The sequence below is a fragment of the Canis lupus genome, chromosome 29 (genome assembly GCF_003254725.2).
Source record: "Canis lupus dingo isolate Sandy chromosome 29, ASM325472v2, whole genome shotgun sequence".
Taxonomy (NCBI): Eukaryota; Metazoa; Chordata; class Mammalia; order Carnivora; family Canidae; genus Canis; species Canis lupus.
Window position 1 is genome coordinate 369174 of NC_064271.1, and position 20902 is coordinate 390075.

The 20902-nt window shown below is 37.5% G+C and overlaps 1 protein-coding gene across 8 annotated transcripts in view; it reads right to left on the reverse strand.

Annotated features, from left to right (window-relative positions):
- The window catches only part of PRKDC (protein kinase, DNA-activated, catalytic subunit), a 221645-nt gene that overhangs the window by 162293 nt on the left and 38450 nt on the right, over positions 1–20902 (reverse strand). For 7 of the 8 annotated variants that reach the window (XR_004810577.2, XM_025477681.3, XM_025477683.3 and 4 more), the window contains 6 exons: positions 20659–20811; positions 14864–14971; positions 11613–11839; positions 3256–3350; positions 1646–1745; positions 228–361 (listed from right to left, as the gene is read on the reverse strand). Coding sequence is in view for 7 of the 8 variants with exons in the window: in XM_025477681.3 (XP_025333466.3) it covers positions 228–361; positions 1646–1745; positions 3256–3350; positions 11613–11839; positions 14864–14971; positions 20659–20811 (817 nt within the window). In the remaining variant the exon portion in view is untranslated. The remainder of the gene's footprint in view (positions 1–227; positions 362–1645; positions 1746–3255; positions 3351–11612; positions 11840–14863; positions 14972–20658; positions 20812–20902) is intronic. The other variant, XM_049103971.1, reaches the window with a different exon arrangement.

The window sequence follows — 20902 nt, forward strand, 5'->3', positions numbered from 1 at the left end:
TTTCCTTTCCTTGCTTCTCAAAATCTTTGAGAAATGCATAGCCCATCTTTCATCCTTTGTCAAACAAATGATCTGTAATGAATATAGAACATATCTTTTTATGAGGAACATATTATTTGTAACATTCATCTAAATAACGGAAAGGTTACATTTTAAATAAGTACACATTTATTTTACTACTGATAGAAGCAAAACTCATAATTTACAGGACATAAAGATCACAATACCTGGCAATAAAGGAACAAATTTATAAAAGAGTTCTATGGATTTGTGTCGACATTCTGTTTGGGGCCTTCCACAGTGGGCTAACAGCCACTGGACCATATCCAGTAAACACAATGATGCCGAAGGTGGAAATCCTCTAAATGGAGATAATACACTATATTTAATACACACCCCAACATTTACATTTGGCTGACCCAAGAGTATAGAAACCATAAGCTCAATTTTGCCACAATAATACATGTAGAAACTTCAATTTATTTTTAATGTATTATCATTAGTATACCATTAAAATGTCACAGGTTAAATAGGTCCTAAATGTTGCTTATCTTCGTTTTTTTCTAATTGAGAAAAAATTAAAAAGCATTTCTTAAAACAACAGCACCAATATTTTTAGGTTTCCTTTTCAATGTACCTTAAAACAAAGGGAGATCTGAAATCTAAAGGAGTGCTTCTCAAATTATGGTTGCTGATCCAGCTGCAACATTATCTAAAAACTTGGCAGAAAATGCAAATCCTTAGCCCCGCTCTAGACCTCCTTAAAGATTCTGGGGATAGACTCAGCTGTGTTGCAACCTGTGTTACAACAAGACCTCCAGGTAATTCTGATGCATGCTTTGGGAACCAGTGATCTAGAGGTCAAAAGTTAAGAATAGGATCTGAAAGAATCAATTTTATAACAACAGAAAAAATATTAATATCCAATTTACGTGTGCCAATGTTTCTACAGAGTGGTAGCAGCCAGCAGACTCCCCAGACGCCCTGCACAGATCTGGAGGGGCTGATGCATGGCACATACCATCCTTTTGGAGAATGAGACCTTGCTAGAATGGGATTAAGAGCGAAGGCTGGATACCACTGGTTAAAAAGCCAGCCTTGGCTTCATTCTATAATTCTATGACTGTCAAAATGCTATTTCAATATTACAGTTTTTATATCTTAAATTTACTCCACAATAGTTCGTGCATTTTCTAGTCAAAAAATTCCACATCAGGGATCCCTGGGTGGCGCAGCGGTTTAGCTCCTGCCTTTGGCCCAGGGTGCGACCCTGGAGACCCGGGATCAAGTCCCACATCAGGCTCCCGGTGCATGGAGCCTGCTTCTCCCTCTGCCTATGTCTCTGCCTCTCTCTCTCTCTGTGTGACTATCATAAATAAATAAAAATTAAAAAAAAAAAGAAAAAAAAATTCCACATCAAATTTGCATTCAAAATTACTGCAGGTAAAATAAATGTCCGTTACAAATTAATACAGTAAACCAAGCACTTTCAAATACAAAGCTTTTAAGCGTCCTAGAAATTATCTATTTCCACACATTTCTTGTTTAGAAAATTCTTTATATATCCACACATTTCTTCCAAATTCTCTTTTACTAGGAATTAGTTTTATGTTGGAAAAATAAAAAAAGAAGCAGTATCACCTACCGTGGCCTACGTCGTTTTTTTACTTTGTTTAAAGATACATGCTTCTTTTCAATGATATGCCTTAGGTGATCAATGGCATCACAACATTGTCGAATTGTACCTGTTCTCAAGCACAAAAATGTATTTCCAAAGGAGTTATATAGCTGATTATTGTGAATAAATTAGTATTATAGGTTTATTATAGGTTTTAACTAAAAAGATAATTTTACAACAGAGTCAACATCGTTTCAGCCTTCAGAATACATAATTTAAATAAATGATTTACACTGTCCCAAAACAAAAACAAAACCCACATTTAAAATCTCAGAATAGTATAGTGCACATGCACACACTCATAACAATACTGCACCTAATGAGAAACTGCTTCACCAGCCCCCAGTCAGCCAAAGCACAGCCTCACATACTGGATTTGAGATGGAAGGTATTACAAAATTCACCTACCAGGCCAGATCCTATCTACCTCCATTTAAGGTTATTATTTGAGGAGTATAAATTCCTTGACCTCCCCTTTTTCTTATGTAGGTTCAACCATAGATAGATTAATAATAAGTCACTGTAGGTTCTGAATCAAAGTAAATTAGTAAAGCCATCCACAGATGCCTCAGGTTATTTAGGAAAGGAGCCTTACACAATTTGAGTTCTATAACCAAGAAAACGTTTTCTTTCTATGCTTTGAAAATATGGCAGTGATTTTTAAGTGTTAAATTTCACTTGTTGAGAAAATTCACCTTTATGTCAAGATAAACTAAGCAATTTTAAGCTCTTTGATGGCAAGAGCTAAATTTTAAGTATTTTTACCCACAGTAGGCTATCACCATGAAGGATAGTAGAACACAACCTGTCTTTTTAAAAACACAAACAAAATAAAATCTGGATAAGTGAAAAAGAAGTTCTGCTATACACATCTATGTGACCTAGCTCAGTCACTTAAGTTCTCTGGGTAAGATATCTAAGACTTCCAGCCCAGAAATTCCGTGATGTTCATAACACAGAATTTATTTGTAAAGTAAGTTTACAGAATAGAGAATTTTATATAATACAGAATTTAATTGTAAAGTCTACCATTTATTACTGTCTTAACTACTTTAAGTCTATTTCTGACTTATCATTTTATTATTTCTTAATTATAGTTGAAACAGCTTTATCACAATCTTGTAATGAGATCTATCTTCCACATTTCAAACTGTCATCAGTGAGACACTGGCCACATCTCAGTGATTATTACACCCAGGTTTTTTTACGTGGTGCAATCGAACATTCTCACATTTCATGTCATCACAGTACTGGCTGGCTTCATTGGAGCTGCACAATAAAATTGTCCCGCCTGCCCTGGGCAAATCTCTGGCCATCTAGGGGTCAAGCTCAGTGGCCACCAGGGAGATGTGGTGGGCCACACAGAAGGTGGGCATTGAAGATTCTTAACTGTTTTGGAGGCATCAGAGGGGCATATCTCCCTTTCATACTTATCACCCTAAATGGGAGACAGGAGAAAAGAAAATATCACCTTATGAGAGAATTACCTGAGGCTTAACCCCTGAGTGGTAAAGTTCTTGAAGATTTGTCAGGCAAACAGAACTGGTGTACAAACAAAACACTCAGATAAGACCTACCTAAGGGTTTCTCATCTGTGTGTGCTAAGGCCAGACTTTCCAGGTACGTAACCAATGCTTCAAACACAAACTGCTCTACCAGAGACTCTTCTTCCCTGTAAAACAAAGAATATTGAACTTCACCTAGGAAAACAAAAAAGCAGAAGTGACAAGGGAAAAGAGTAATGTTATCAAAGAGTACATTACTGAATTAAAGAGTACATACATGAATTAAATGTTTTTTAAAAAATGGCTCAAATGTTTTGAAACATAAAGCAACCTAAAATAATTCTCAAAGAAGAAAACTTCCTCAAGAGCAGAGCAAAAACTATATAAACCAAAAGAGGCAATATTCGCTTTTTCTCTGCAAACAAGTACCCTTCAGTCTATAGAACTGCTCACAGCAAATAACTTCAGAACCATTGTTTTGACCACACTTCCACACACCTCATTAAAATAGAAGAGAAAGTTTCATACCAAATCCACATTCTTTCAAAATAAAAAGAATTTCAAAATCTCTTACCCTATCCAAAAACAAGTCAATACCAGTAGTAAATGCTAAGCTTTTACAAGCACAACAGGCACATGTAAATAATTTGACCAACAATGTCTGTGGAGCAATTCTTATATAAACTCATGGGTGGGTGAAGGGCAGAGGGCAGATCTCTCCCTGGAAAATTTGCTCCTTAATAACACAGGACAGTAAATGATTAAATATAAAATGACAGGGCTAGGAACTGAGTCTCAGAGGAGTTCAGAGAAGAATACAAGTTGGAAGTTCTACTCATCTGATGAAGTGCTGGGTCACTGCACCACCCACTGAGGGAGTGTTCCTGGAACAAACAGAACTAGAGCAAGTGTGCAGGACCAGAGTACTTAGAACAAAAATCACAAACTGGTGTTTGGTTTGTCAGGAATATAGTCCTAGTTTTTTTTTTTTTCTTTTTTTTTTTTAAGTTTGAATCCTAAGAGGGGCAGGGCCTGTCAGAATCACAAGCTCCCCATCTCCCCTGGTGTCACACACCCAGATCTGACACTGAAAATAAAGGACATTAACTGATAAATGTGTGGTATGGGCAAAGACATGGAGGCAAGATGAAAAACAGGAGACAGCAAGCAAACTGGCAAGGAAAAGAAAAGATTCATTTGGAACAGCAGTTTGTGTGTGTGTGTGTGTTCTGTTTAAAGATTTTATTTATTTATCTGACACAGGGAGAGAGCAAGTGAGTAAGCAAGCACAAGTAGGGGCCCTGAGATCATGACCTGAGCTGAAGGCAGACGCTTAACCAACTGAGCCACTCAAGTGCCTGGAAGAGCAGCTTGTGATGAGACTCCAAAAGCTGGGGGATCTTGAAAGGCCAGGTTGAGTATAACAGGTTTTAGCTTAGGTATCAACACCAGCTAAAGCAGCTAAGTAGAGAAATGACATGACAAAATGATGCCCTACAAATATGTTTCCCAAGAAAGGTGTGCAAACAGCTCATCAGCATGCAGAAAGGAAACAATAGGACTTGTATTTATATTATTCAACATGTAAGATTTCAAAGAATTTCTCTATTGTGTACCTTTTCTCAAAAAGCTATTTTGAATGTGATCCAACAAATCAAGAGTATCCAAAAAGGAAGGCAAGAGAGGAAAAGGAAACAAAAAATCAAACAGGGAAGAAGTGCAGGGGACAATCCAAGAGGAAAGGCAAGGAGATCCAATACAACAGGTGAGCAGGGACCCAAGAAAGAGACTTGGTAACAGCTGTCTCCACCAAAACACCACAGTATGGATTTTTCAACCTGTACAGAAGATGGCCCAAATTCCTTTCTTAACCTGGGTGACCATGATCAGGTACTTAAAAGTTCTTCTCCTGTCCATGTTCAACTTGGATCAGCTGAGAGTGCTCATTTATCCCAGGAGAGAGTATTGCCTTGACATGTTCCTGACACATGGTGAGCCACATGGAGCTGAGAAGCAGAAATTAAAGGGCAGTCCACACGTTCAGATGATATTTCTCCCAGATATCACTTGTGATCTACTTCACAACATTCTGGAGAGCTCTGCTATAAAACTAACGTGAACCTTGTCATTCTAATTCCTTGGAATGGGCTCCTGTAATCTCTCATGGAAGCTGGAGCCAGTCTCCACTGAACAGAATATCCCAGGACACTTCACCAAACAGTGAAAACACTGATCTTCCAAATTGCAAAATGTATCATTTGGGGTACATACATACAAAATGAAACAAAAAAAAGAAACAAAAAAGACAAACAAGGGAATAAATAATATAAAGGAAGAATGAATGATTAGCTCAAAGAGGAAGGTCTGAAATACTGAAAATACTCTATTTCTTAACCTAGGTGGGGAGTATGCAAAAACTTATTATTATTCAACATACAGAGTTCTTTTTTTTTAACTGAGGTATAGCTGACATATAACGTTGTGTTAATTCCAGGAGTACAACAAAATGACTCTGTATTTGTATACATTACAATATGATCACTACAATAAGTCTAGTTAACATCTATCCCCATATATTTAAAAAATTCTTTTCCTCATGATGTGAAGATTTAAAATCTACTCTCCTAGCAACCTTTAAATATGTAATACAGTATTAACTATAGTCACCATATTCTACATTATAGGCACCCTTGAGAAATACTACAAGTTTGGCTCCAGGTAACCAAAATAAAGCAATTATCTCAACAAAGGCAGTGAAGTGAATTTTTTGGTTTCCCAGGGCATATAACAGTTATATTAACATCGTACTGTATATTAAAAGCACAACAGTATTATGTCTGAAAACATACCTTAATTAAAAATACTTTATATTGCTAAGAAATGCTAACCATCTTCTGAGCTTTCAGTGAGTTATAATCATTTTGCTGGTAGAGGGTCTTGCCTCAGTGTTGATGGCTGGTGTTGACTGATTCGGGTCGTTGGCTGCTCAAGGTTGGGTGGCTGTGACCATTTCTTCAAATAAGATACAGAGAAGTTTGCCACATAGATCCAACTCTTCCTTTCAGATCTAATTTCTCTGTAGCAGGTGATGCTATTTGGTAGCATTTCACTCACAGCAGAACCTCTTTCAAAACTGAAATCAATCTTGTCAAACTCTGCCACTATTTTATCAACTAAGTTTATACGGTATTCTAAAACTTCAACAATCTTCACAGCATCTTCCCCAGGAGTAAGATTCCATCTCAAGAAACCACCTTCATCCATAAGAAGCAACTCCTCATCCATTAAAGTTTTGTCATGAAACGACAGCAATTTGGTCACACTTGAAAGCTTCACTTCTAGTTCTAGTTCTCTTGCTCTTTCCACCACATCTGCAGTTACTCCCTCACTGAAGTCTTAAGCCCCTCAAAGTCATCCTTAAGGTTGGAATCAACTTCTCCCAAACTCCTGTGAATGTTGATATTTTGATCTCTTCCCATGAATCATGTATGTTCTTAATGGCATCTAGAATGGTGAATCCTTACCAGGTTTTCAATTTATAGCATTATGAAATTTCTTTTTTTTTTTTTTTAATTTTTTATTTATTTATGATAGTCACACACAGAGAGAGAGAGAGGCAGAGACACAGGCAGAGGGAGAAGCAGGCTCCATGCACTGGGAGCCTGACGTGGGATTCGATCCCGGGTCTCCAGGATCGCGCCCTGGGCCAAAGGCAGGCGCCAAACCGCTGCGCCACCCAGGGATCCCGCATTATGAAATTTCTTAAATAATAAGACTTGAAAGTCAAAATTACTCTTTGATTCATTTACTGCAGAATGGATAATTGTGTTAGCAGGCATAAAAACAAATAAACTCACGGTACTTGTCCATCAGAGCTCTTGGATGACCAGGTGCACTGTCACTGAGCAGTACTATTTTGAAAGGAATCTTTGTTTCTGAGCAGTAGTTCTTAACAGGGGGATTAAAATCTTCAGTAAACCACACTGTAAACAAATATGCTATCATCCAGGCTTTGTTGTTCCATTTGGAGAGTACAGGCAGAGGAAATTTACCATAATTCTGAAGGGCCCTAGGATTTTCAGAATGGTAAATCAGCACTGGCTCTAACTTAATCACCAGCTACATTGGCCCCTAACAGGAGAGCCAGCCTGTCCTTTGAAGCTTTGAAGCAGGCAATGACTTCTCCGCTCTATTTACGATGCTCTAGATGGCATCTTCTTCCAGCAAAAGGCTGTTTAATTCACACTGAAAATCTGTTGTTTAGTGGAGGTACCTTCATAAACTATCCTAGCGAGATCTTCTAGATAACTTGCAATTTCTATATCAGCACTGCTTCATCTTGTACTTTAATGTTATGAAGACAGCTTCTTTCCTTAAACTTCACAGATCTTCTGAAAGCTTCAGATTTTTTCTTCTGCAGCTTCCTTTCCTCTCTCACTTCATAGAACTGAGGAGAGTTAAGGCCTTGCTCTGGATTAGGCATTGGCTTAAGGAAGTATTATGGCTAGTTTGATTTTCTATCCAGACCACCACAACTTTCTTCATATCAGCAATAAGTCTGTTTCACTTCCTTTTCATCCATATGTTTGCTGGAGGGTCCACTTTAATTTCCTTCAAGAACTTCTCCTTGGCATTCAGTATTTGTCTGTGTAAGAGGCCTAGTTTTTGGCCTGTCTTGGCTTTTCATAGGCCTTCTGCACCAAGCTTAATCATTTCTAGCTTTTGATGTAAACTGAGAGACATGCAATCTTCTTTTCACTTTATTAAAGACTATTGTCGGATTATTAACTGACCTAATTTCAATGTTGCTGTGTCTCAGGGAATAGGGGACCACAAGGAGAGGGAGAGAAGGGGGAACAGCCAGTTGGTTGCGCAGTCAGAACACACACACCATTTATCAATTATGTTCACTGTCTTATATGGGAGCAGTTCATGGCACCCCAAAACAATTACAATAGTTACATCAAAGACCACCATCCCAAATACAGGAATAATTAGAAAGTTTGAAATAATTTAAGAATTACCAACACATGACTTAGAGATACAAAGTAAGTGTTGGAAAAGTAGTGCTAATAGACCTACCCAAAGTTAGTTTGTATAAAATGCGGTATCTGTGAAGAGTAACAAAATGAGGTATGTCTGTATATCTCTATGACTTACTTATTTTAAAACTGGAAGTTTGTACCTTTTGACCTCTGTCACTTATTTTGCCTACCCTTCTTCCCAGCCTGTGACAACCACCAATCTATTCTCTGTATCTATGAGCTTTCTTTTTTTTTTTTTTAAGATTTCACAAATAAGTAGGACCATAAGGTATTTGTCTTTCTAACTTATTTCACTTAACATAATGACCTCAAATCTATCCATGTTTTCAGATGGCAAGATTTCATTCTTTTTTATGGCTGAATTACTCTGTTGTATATATATACCATATTTCTTCATTCATCCACTAATGGACATTTTCCATATCTTGGCTATTTTATTTTTTTAATGATTTATTTATTTATTCATGAGAGACACAGAGAAAAAGAGAGAGAAAGAAAGAGAGAGAGAGAGAGGCAGAGACACAGGCAGAGGGAGAAGCAGGCTCCAGGCAGGGAGCCCAACGTGGGACTGGATCCTGGGTCTCCAGGATCAGGGCCTGAGCTGAAGGTGATGCTAAACCGCTGAGCCACCCGGTCTGCCTTATCTTGGCTATTTTAAATAATGCTGCAATAATCATCAGGGTTCATATATCTTTTTGAATTAGTGTTTCATTTCCTTTGGACAAATATCCAAAATTTGGAATTGTTGGATCATATGGTACTTCTATTTTTTATTAAGGAATCTCCATATTGTTTTCCATAGTGGCTATGCCAATTTACATTCCTACCAGCAGTGCACAAGGGTTCCCTTTTTCTACATCCTTGCCAAAATTTGTTATTTCTTGCCTCTTTCATAGTAGCCATTCTAACAGGCATGAGGTGGTATCTCATTGTGGTTTGATTCGCATTTCCCTGATGACTTGTGAAACTGATCACCTTTTGTCACCTTTTCATTTTATTGGATTCCTGTGCCCTGCAGAAACTTTTAGTTGATATAGTCCCACATGTCTACTTTCACGTTTTTTTCTTGGCTTTTGGAATCAGAACCAAAACATCATTGCCAAAACTGATGTCCAACAGGTTACCACCTATTCTTCCAGGAATTTTATGGTTTCAGGTCTTACATTCAAGTCCTTAATCCAATTTGAGTTAATGTTTGTGTATGGTGTAAGATATGTCTAGTTTCATTCTTTTGTATGTGGCTGTCCAGTTTTCCCCACATCAATCTACTAAAGAGACTGTCCTTTTCCCACTGTTTATTCTTGGCTCTTCAGTCAAAAATTAATCGACCATGTTTGTGTGGGTTTATTTCTAAGCTCTCTATTCAGTTCCATTGACCTGTTTTATGCCAATATCATACTATTTTAATTATTATAGCTTTTGTAGTATAGTTCGAAATTGGGGAGCATGATGCCTCCAACTTTGCTCTTCATTCTCAAGATTACTTTGGCTCCTCAATGTATTTTGTAGTTCGACAAAAATTGTAGGATTGTTTGGTTTCTGTGAAAAATGTCATACTAGAATTTTATAAGGATTCCACCGAATATGTTGAATATTGGGGAGAGTATTGCCATTTTAACAATATAAATACTTTCAATCCATGAGCATGGTATATCTTTCTAACTGATCTGTGGCTTCTTCAGTTGTTTTTACCAATGTCTTATGGTTTTCATTGTATAGGTCTTTCACCTTTTTGGTTAAATTTATTCCTATTTTATTCTTTTTGATGTAATTATAAATAGAAATGTTTTCTTAATTTCATGTCCTGATAAGTGGTTATTAAAGTACAGAAATGCAATAGATTTGTGTATACTGCTTTTGTGTCCTGAAACTGAATTTATTAGTTCTAATAGTTTTTTGGTGAAGTCTTCAGGGTTTTCTATATATAATAATATGTCATCTAAAAATAGTGACAGGGATCCCTGGGTGGCGCAGCGGTTTGGCGCCTGCCTTTGGCCCAGGGCGCGATCCTGGAGACCCAGTATCGAATCCCACGTCGGGCTCCCGGTGCATGGAGCCTGCTTCTCCCTCTGCCTGTGTCTCTGCCTCTCTCTCTCTCTCTCTGTGACTATCATAAATAAATAAAAATTAAAAAAAAAAAAAAAAGAAAGCTTTTAAAAAATAAAAAATAAAAAAAATAAAAAAAAAATAAAAATAGTGACAGATTCATACACATGTTTTAAACACTCTTTTGTACATATGTTTCACAGTTTAAAAAGCTAAAAAAAAATTACACAGTGGCTTCAAACTCTAGTCAATTTTCATATAAATGTGCATCTGCACATACACAATTTCCTATCCCTCCAACTATCCATCCCTGTCTGTCTGTCTCTCTCTCTCTCAGTCATTTATCTTATTTTTACAATTGCTCTCCTCACTGCTATCATAACTCCCATTTCCTGAGAGAAACTGTCCGGACCAATCAAAGTCAGGTTCCTCATTATCTGATTACTTGGTAATCATCTACCACTACATAAAAGAACTGATTTCAGCAACAAGTTTTACAATTATCTATGTGATTTTTATCTCGTTTTATAGAGGCAATCCTCCTGAATGGCTGTATCTTTACATCACCAGCATCTGGCACAGTGTCTGGCACATAATATTCTTAATAGGTAACAATAAATGAATGGACAAACATGACTACAACCTTAGGTCAGGGACTGATGATAGCCCCTTCACTGGTGTCCTAGCCCTGTTCTTATCTCACTCAGATCTACTCTCCATATAGCTATAGGCAGGTGGATTTCAGGAGGAAATTTAAACATGCAGCTCCTTCTCCTAATACTCCAAGGGCTTGTTGTCACTAGAAGTAACCTGTTTCTTAACTCTACAGACACAGGCACCTACGCAGGCTCACTATGCTCCCTTCTAAACTTCCAACTCCATAGTCAAGGAAAATAAAATGTCTTTATCTCCTTATATAACACTCTATTTTTTATCTCTACTGCATCCCTTTGATCTGAAATGCTGTGGCTGATTTATTTATCCTTTAAGTTTTCTCTAAAAAAATGCTACAGGAAGATTTCTTTAACTTACTCAAGCAAGGTTAGATTCTCCTCTTCTATGCTCCAAAAGATCCTGAATTAGGTCTTCCATTGCATTTACAAGACTGCTGTGGTATTATGTTTGTATGCATCTCAGTAATTTGAGCTTCCTGAATGCCAACTGCATTTTAATTCATTTTTTAATCCCCAGAAAAGAACACAGCATCTGACATATAATAATCTACTAAATGCCAGCTATATGAATACATGGATACATAAATAGCAGTCACTTTTCAAAATCATTACTAAAAATTTAAAGAACTTCTTTATACTCTTCCCTGTCAGATGGCTTACTTACCTGAATTCTCTGTAGATATTATTAAAGGCAAGTGATGCACCTAGCCTCTTGAAAGCATTGGGGTGAAGTGCAAAGCTGTACAGTCGCTTGAAAAGTGATTTAGTGTTCACTGGACTTTTTTCTTGCTGCTGCGGTGTTGTCTGCTTAATGGACCATTTGAGGAATTCGCGAATACACCGACCACAAAAATCTCTTAAAGTACTGTCAACAGGATCTACAATTCCATCCTAAAACCAAACATAAGATGACAACTGAATACCTGGTCTGCTCTGAGTATAACTATAGCATGTTATGAAAATTAATTTAGAACACTATTCAAGAAAACAATAAAGACTAGTAAAACCAATCTGATTAATCAGAATCTATGCTAATAATGGCCTTTTGACATTTTCTTTTAAACAAAGAAACTGAAAAATCCATTAAAAAAAAGAATAAAAAAAGAATATTTTAATTATGCAGCAACAAAAAGGTCTCTCCTTTTCCTAAAGAAACCCAATGGCTACATCCTTAAAGTTTTTGTTGTTGATTTTACCTCATAACAATATCTGAGATGCTTTACTGAGGTTAAAGGAAATAAGATCCTTCTAGGTTCCAAGAGAACTGTAATGCTACATAAATAAAAATAATATAGAGATGTGGTTCTAAAAATGTAACTTTCCATAAGAGCAACCTCTATATAAGGCACAGTCTTTAAATATCTTTAAAAAGCACACAAACAAGGAAGTTTGAATGTTTTTGTCTCCCTCTAGACATAGTCCCCTCTTAGATCTGTATAGGAAAGGTTTAACTTAAAAAACTATACTGGGGACGCCTGGATGGCTCAGCGGTTGTGATCCTGGAGTTCAGGGATAGAGTCCCACATCAGGCTCCCTAAGGGGAGCCTACTTCTCCCTCTGCCTATGTCTCTGCCTCTCTCTCTTGTCTCTCATGAATAAATAAATAAAATCTTAAAAAAAAAAAAAACTATACTGAACACTGAAATAAGCAAGTTCTTCTACCTAACGTCCCCAGTTATTTGCTATATGCAAAATCTTTTATTACAGTGCTAATTATAATTCAAGAAGCAATTAACTGTGGAAATGTGAAGAGGTGATATTTATTGTTTCTCAGAGGAGTGGGTAAATAATGCATGTGCTAACATTAGGGAATTAACAATTCTTACTGGGAAACCTGTAGACATGCTTTCACTCAAGCACTGTACCAACTTCCCATTTCCTCCTTTACCTTTCCTTTCCTCAACTATCTCACTTTACATTATCATGATCTTAACTGATTTCTTTCTGAAATCCTTACTAAGCCCCCTTCAACAATCAAGACTAGAAGAGAAACAGCTAAGACAGAAACTTCAGAATAGGAACATTAGAATAAATCCATCTGAATGCAAATAAGCCACAAGTTAAATTTAATTAAACATATTTATTATAGGCAGGACTCACTGGTAGACACTGCAGGGAATTAAACCACAAATATCACTGTCACCACCCTAATTTGAAATGTTCAGTGACTCCCATGCCTACAACAAGGCATCCAATTAGGGTAACTCTGAGAGTGAAAAGAACACTATTACAATTACACACACAACCAGTGTAATCAAGACCATCTGGAGCAAACTGGAGCATGTGGTTCCCCTAGATGCAATGTTCTGATGCTCTGCGTGTCTTCCCAGCCCACCTTGCAATATGCTCCCATGCAAATGAAACACAACACACTGCGATCCCCACAAACAAACTGCAATCCCCACAAACACACCAACCACCTACTGCCCTTTATTTCCTCTGTCCAGATGCCCAGTCTCAAATTCTCTATTTCTCTGGCTCCTCTCAAATTTAACAGAAAGTGACACACACATTCAAATTGGAATCAGTTTGCAAGAATATGGACTTAAAAGACGTCTGTTTGGACAAACTTGCTATGCATTTAACTGGGGCTTCTGATTCTAAAAGTCAATATATGACAAAACCAAATTATAGGATGAAATAATAGGTAAAATCGAGTAAGATGACATTTAAAGGAACCAAATATAAACTCATTTGCAAAAACTCACACAATTATAATAAAATCAAGCTAACCTCCCTGCTTCTGCCCTCAATGAACCAGTGATCAAATCTTAATGAATCTACTCTATGGCCTCAGGACAGTTCTACAGAAATAGCTACTAGGGTTTGTTTTTTGTTTTTTTTTTTAAGATTTTATTTATTTATTAATGAAAGACAGAGAGAGACAGGCAGAGACCAGGCAGATGGAAAAGAAGGCTCCCCCCTAGGGAACCCAATGCTGGACTCAATTCTAGAATCCCGGAATCATGACCTGAGTCGAAGGCAGATATTCAACCACCGAGCCACCTAGGTGCCCCTTTCTAGGTAGGGCTCTTTAATTGTGAATCTGAATACAGGAAAAAACTGGATAAGCTCAAAAAATCCCTTTTAGTCTTAATTATTATACTATAGATTTTTTTTAAAGAGCATATTGCAACTCTGATTAAAAAATAAGCACACTATTTTTCATTCCTTCTACTCTACACACACATAGCCTTCACGTATATGAAGTCTAATTTATATATAAATTAAATATATATTTAATTTATAACCATTCTCCCAAAAAAAGAGGACAAAACAACAACACAATGTGCAAGGGCACCGTGGCTCAGTCGGTTGAGCATCCCACTCTTGGTTTCAGCAAAGGTCATGATCTCATGGGTCTTAGGATTCAAGCCCCAGAGTGGGCTTTGCACTCAGCAGGGAGTCTGTTTGAGGATTCTCTCCTTTTGCCCCTCCACACACCCATGTTTTCTTTCTCTCTCTCAAATAAATAAAATTTTAAAAGAATGTGCACACTGTCTGCAGATATTTAAAAGTAACACTTCAGGAAATGACTATGGTATCCTATCTATTAAAATGCCATTTCGGGCAGCCCAGGTGGCTCAGCGGTTTACCGCCAACTTCAGCCCAGGGCCTGATCCTGGAGACCCGGGATCAAGTCCCACGTCGGGTTCCCTGCATGGAGCCTGCTTCTCCCTCTGCCTGTGTCTCTGCCTCTCTCTCTGTCTCTCAGGAATAAATAAATAAAATCTTTAAAAAAAAAATGCCATTTCACCAATTCTCTAAAACAAAAGGAAAAAAAAAAAAACCAATAGTATCCAGGTAGATGCTACATTTTGATATCTTGATAGGTAATTTTTCTTAACGTTCTAAACGTAGATCAAATATAACTAGTTGATGTAAATTACAAGAAAAGAATCAACCATTACTCACCAGTATCGTTTCCAGTAAGGCGACAGTATCCTGACTTTCAAATTTCTTATTGTTAGTGAACCAGTGAATCAGCTGCATTACTAAGGGCTCATATAGTTGCCTTGTCACCTGAAGAACAACAATTACAATTCTTTTCTTAGCATTAAAGTAATTTTATATTGGAAAGAGTGCTGTTTAAATGACAGGAAAAGTTAAGTAATAATACCACAATGGTTTTATTAGTTTCCTTCTTTAGTTAAAATTGAATGATAAACATGTTCTTCCTAGCTCTTCTCTTTTTCCTAAGAATCCAGCAGAGAAAAATATGCATTCTAAAACTTTTTTTTTTAATTTGTATTTATTTATGATAGTCACACAGAGAGAGAGAGAGAGAGGCAGAGACATAGGCAGAAGGAGAAGCAGGCTCCATGCACCGGGAGCCCAACGTGGGACTTGATCCCGGGTCTCCAGGATCGCGCCCTGGGCCAAAGGCAGGCGCTAAACTGCTGCGCCACCCAGGGATCCCGCATTCTAAAACTTATTGTTCTTCCAATATGAAGGCAGATAATGTTGGCTTTTAAAAAAAAATTTATTTTCATTAATTTGATCCTAAATACATGCAAAGTATTCTGGATCAGAGACATTATCATTATTCAACTAAAAAGCAAATAGTGACCAGAGTGCCTGGGTGGCTCAGTCATTTAAGTATCTATCTGACTCTTGATTTCACCTCAGGTCATGATCTCAGTGTCATGAGATTAAGCCCCAAGTTAAGCTCCATGCTGGGCATGGAACCTCCTTAAGATTCTCTCCCCCCCTCTTCCCCTTCCAACCCCGTTCTGTCTCTCCTTCTCTTTCTATTAAAAAAAAAAAAAAAGGCAAATAATGACCATGTGGTTCCCTACACCCTGATTTACACCCTGTGGTGTGACCAAATAAAAACCAGATCAACACCCTACACATATAAACTTTAAAAGCCCAATCACAGAAGAGATACAGGACAAAGAATCACCTCTCTCGTCCTGCCAAAAAGAAGGTGGGATATCTTTACTATTTGGAGATGGGATGGAAAAGATCCTGGGTTCTCATTCCAACTCTCTAGAATGTAAATAAAATTTCTCTAGGAGCAGAGCCTTGTGGGTCTCTGGCTTTTACAATCCCAGGTGTCTGCCAGGCCTGGACTCTTCTCTGAAAGGAAATACCCAGGATACAGTACTCCTCTTCCTGGAATCTTGGGAGCTTAACCTAGTGGGCTAGTCTGGTGTGACTATTTGGGGGAGATTAAAATAAGTCTTTTTATCCTTTTGGATAACAGCAATTACCTAGACATATGGTTACAGATCTAATCCTCCTTATATATTAAAACCAAAACATATGTAGCAGAAGTGAAGGCAAACATTCCCTATCTTTGTATCTTAAACATTTCTGTGTCTCACGATGCTAAGGCTCCAATGGCAATACAAAGAAATCCAGGGGAATTTTATCTCCCCACTGACCATGAGTTCAAGAATGAAGCATTCTGGTATGTATACCGTGTCAAAAAACATGTAAAATGTCTGAGGACTTCGACTAAAAGACACAGTCCTCCTGCACTTGGATAATTCACCACAAAAGAATACCTTTCTAACCTTGGGATTGATCAAAGTAAAAGTTCTTACCTTTCAGTGTGGAAGTTTAACCTGTCTTAAAGCATCATTTTTCTAAAGAATTATACTCTCTAACCCATAGTATGTAAATTATATGCATATAATATACATGCATACACACGTAAATATATACATATACACGCCTTATAGAAATTTTAGAAAATGTAGAAAACTGTCCATCTATAATCCTATATTACAAAGGTAACCCCTGTGACCATTGGAACTCATTGTAACTTTCAAAATATTTTATTTAAAATCCATATATGCATGTGTAAAAATATACATTTTTGCAACCAATTTTCCTTCCAATTTGGAATATTTCACATAAATACATAATCTATATCAATATTTTACTTGCTGCCTGGTATCTCATATATAGATACCGTGATCCAGTTGCCCAAATCCTATTGTTAGAATGCAGGTATTTCTGTTAGGAAGAAATCACTGAAAAGTTACATGCACTGTTCTGAGCACAACTCTAGTAAGAGAGTGCTAGACTAGGGCTGCAGGTCACCCAGCCTTTTGCTCTGCCCACAAAGAGCCTGTGCCCACCCACATTCTTAAAAGCCACATCTCCCAAAGTCCTTTACCCACATGTTCGACATTAAGCACTTGCAATTTTTAAAATATTTGACAATAGATGTAAATTTGAATTTCCTTGTTTACTAAAAAGATGAAAATATTTAAAAATATCTTTCAGTGGCCATATGTATCTCTTCATTTATAAGCTGCCTATTTTTGTTCTTTATCTATTTGCCCATTTAAAACTCTTTTATCTTCAGAAGAATTTGTAAAAAAAATTTCCCTACATTATATATATATATATATATATATAAGTTGTGGGTTTTGTGCCATTCAGCATTTTTAAACATTTATAGAGTCAAAACTATCAGGACATTAACATTTTTCTTTTATATACCTATATTCCATATTTTGTAGGAAAATCTCCCTTTCTATACAAACTGTAGGGAAAGACATGGAAGGATGCTTTTTTTTTTTTTTTTTTTTTTTTTTTAATTTTTATTTATTTATGATAGTCACACAGAGAGAGAGAGAGAGAGAGGCAGAGACACAGGCAGAGGGAGAAGCAGGCTCCATGCACCAGGAGCCTGATGTGGGATTCGATACCGGGTCTCCAGGATCGCGCCCTGGGCCAAAGGCAGGCGCCAAACCGCTGCGCCACCCAGGGATCCCGGAAGGATGCTTATAACATAATGATAACAAAATTCATCCAAGTAGCAGAAATTATATTTTGTACATAAAAGAGTTTTTTAGGGATCCCTGGGTGGCGCAGCGGTTTGGCGCCTGCCTTTGGCCCAGGGCGCGGTCCTGGAGACCCGGGATCGAATCCCACGTCGGGCTCCCGGTGCATGGAGCCTGCTTCTCCCTCTGCCTGTGTCTCTGCCTCTCTCTCTCTCACTGTGTGCCTATCATAAATAAATAAAAGTTTAAAAAAATATTAAAAAAAAAAAAATAAAAGAGTTTTTTAATGCAATGATCCTTTTTATAAATAAAACATATACACATGTTTGTAAAAACACGTTTTTACAAAGATCTGGGCATATATGCACCAAAATTTCAGCAGAGGAGAAAGCGGCTTTTTCAGAGGAATAAGAATGGGGAAGGGGTGATGAGATGGAGATTCATTTTTAGCTTCATGTATTTCTATATTAAATAACATATTTTACCAATGAAAAAGACCATCCCAATCCAAAGATATACAGACATGCTATAACATTACATTTTTCTGTAATATATTTATAGTTTGTTTTTCCTTCTCTTAATTGGAAATTAATTTTTCATGTTAGTCAACTGGCCTAATATGATTAAATGATCCATTTCTTTTTCTTTTAATTTTATTTATTCATTCATGAGATACAGAGAGAGAGAGGCAGAGACACAGGCAGAGGGAGAAACAGGCTCCATACAGGGAGCCCGATGTGGGACTCGATCCTGGGACTCCAGGATCACGCCCTGGGGCCAAAGGTAGGCGCTAAACCACTGAGCCACCCAGGGATCCCCTAAATGATCCATTTCTAACTTAAAAAGCCTCTTCTACCATATATACAATCTTTACGTATGCACATAGGTCCACTTGGCAGCTAAGAGATTCTCCTCCCACTGATCTATCCATGCCAAGTTCAATCCTACTATAATTTACATTTTAACATTTGCTAAGGCAAAAGGCAACCTTTTGCTAAAAGCAAAGGTTAGTGTTCTATACATTCAAATTTTTTCTTGGGCAGCCCAGATGACTCAGCGGTTTGGTGCTGCCTTCAGCCCAGGGTGTGATCCTGGAGACCCAGGATTGAGTCCCACATTGGGCTCCCTGTATGGAGACTGTTTCTCCCTCTGCCTGTGTTTCTGCCTCAATCTCTCTGTGTCTCTCATAAATAAATAAATAAAATTTAAAAATTAAAAAAAAATTTTTTTTCTCGGTTAGGTTCAAGCAATTATTCTTTCAGATTACTTTTTGGGTTAAAATGAAATTAACTCTGGGCTTTCTGCTGTAATGATACCAAACTTACTGACTGATTTGGGAAGAACTGGCATTTTTTTCAATAATGACTCTTCTATCTCAAGTATAGAGCACGCTCATTTTGTATTCATAAAATATACATCTGCCTGGTGTATTGACATTTATTTATAGACATTTTGTATATATATTTCATACTGCTATGAGTGAGATGCTGTAGACATATCTTCCAAGTGGCCAGTACTAATATTTAAGACATAGGAGAATACTGGGGTGCCTGACCGGCTCAGTTAGTGGAGCATCTGGCTCTTGATTTAGGCTCAGGTCATGATCTCAAGGTTGTATATATACATATACATATATGAGAATACTGATATATATATGTGTTTTGTTTTGTAATCCATCAGCTTCCTCCTTTAATTCTTCGAGTTTATCAGCTGATATTCTTGGGCTTTCCAGGTTTAATAAAAAAATTATATTCAAAATAAAAATTCTTCCTTTCTACTGTCTGACATGTCCACAGGGAATTCACAGCCTGGTGAGAGGCCCAAATACTAACCACTGCACGTAACTAAGTAAATGCACATGAAGTAATACTGAGCAACCACCCACACTGCAGGCACTGTTCTGGTAGGTGCTGGAGGTGCCCCTTAACAGGCCAACTCACTTCTAACTTTGGGCTTCTGTCCTGGCTTAAGCACAAGGAAGGCAGCATTAGTGTTTCATGCCTGGGGATGATTTGGCTCTAGCATTCAAGAAGACATTCTTGATTGTATTAAAGATAAGATCAAACTATTCCTAGTTTAGCAGGACAAATACCATTTAGGCTTCTATGGAAACAATCACTGCTTCTGATCTGATTCCATGGTAAATTTCCAGTTTTAAACAAAGATCCTACTGAATCACGGCACATCTTAATACATTGCTGGATTATACTCCTTTATACATAGTGAAGAATTTTCCATCTATATTTACAAATCAGTCTTTCTTTTTAGTTTCCTCTCTTATGTGTGCACCCTAGTGTCAGAGATATACTAGCTTCCTCGAATGAACCGAGAATTCTACTTATTTTCTGCTTCATTGCAGCAATGGAGAATTTGCCACAAATTCATCAGGAAGAGGTCATTTATCAACAATTTCCAATCTTGTACATGGTTACTTATCTCTTCTTCACTACTTGAGACTCTAAGTCCCTACATGAGGGGAGACTGCCAATTGAGTTTTAGACACCTATACTATCAGTAACTTAACTAGATCAGTGATTCATTCCCAAATTGTGGCACATTAAAAACTGTCAGGAGAGCATTTAAAAGTCCCAATCAGGGCAGCCCCGGTGGCTCAGTGGTTTAGCGCCGCCTTCGGCCCCGGATGTGATCCTGGACACCTGGGATCGAGTCCCATGTCAGGCTCCCTGCATGGGGCCTGCTTCTCCCTCTGCCTCTCTCTCTCTTTCTCTGTGTCTGTCATGAATAAATAAATAAAACCTTTAAAAAATAAAAATAAAATAAAAGTCCCAATCCTCAGATCAAACCCCTGAGAAATTAAATCAGTCAGAATGGGCAGGAGCCAACAGCAGTATTTATTTTAAGATCCTCAGAGTATTCCAAACTGCAGCAAACTTTGATGATCACTGACCTAGGCCCAATTTTTTTTTAAGTTTTACAACTGTGTCAGATTCAAAATTATTCACTTACTTGATCTACATCACATGCAAGTCGAAGTAGCACAGGAAAAGTTCGCTTGTAGAGCTGGTACATGGGTGGGAATCCCTGACCACATTCAGGCATCTGAGTGGCTTTTCCCAACATAAACATAACCATACTGTGTAAAAGTTCACAAGCTGCAACCTAAATTAAACCAGGAGTTCAACACAGTTTAAGCTTCCAGGTTTACAAGGGAAGAATACTTTGAAATTTTCCTCAATTTAGCCCTTTAAAA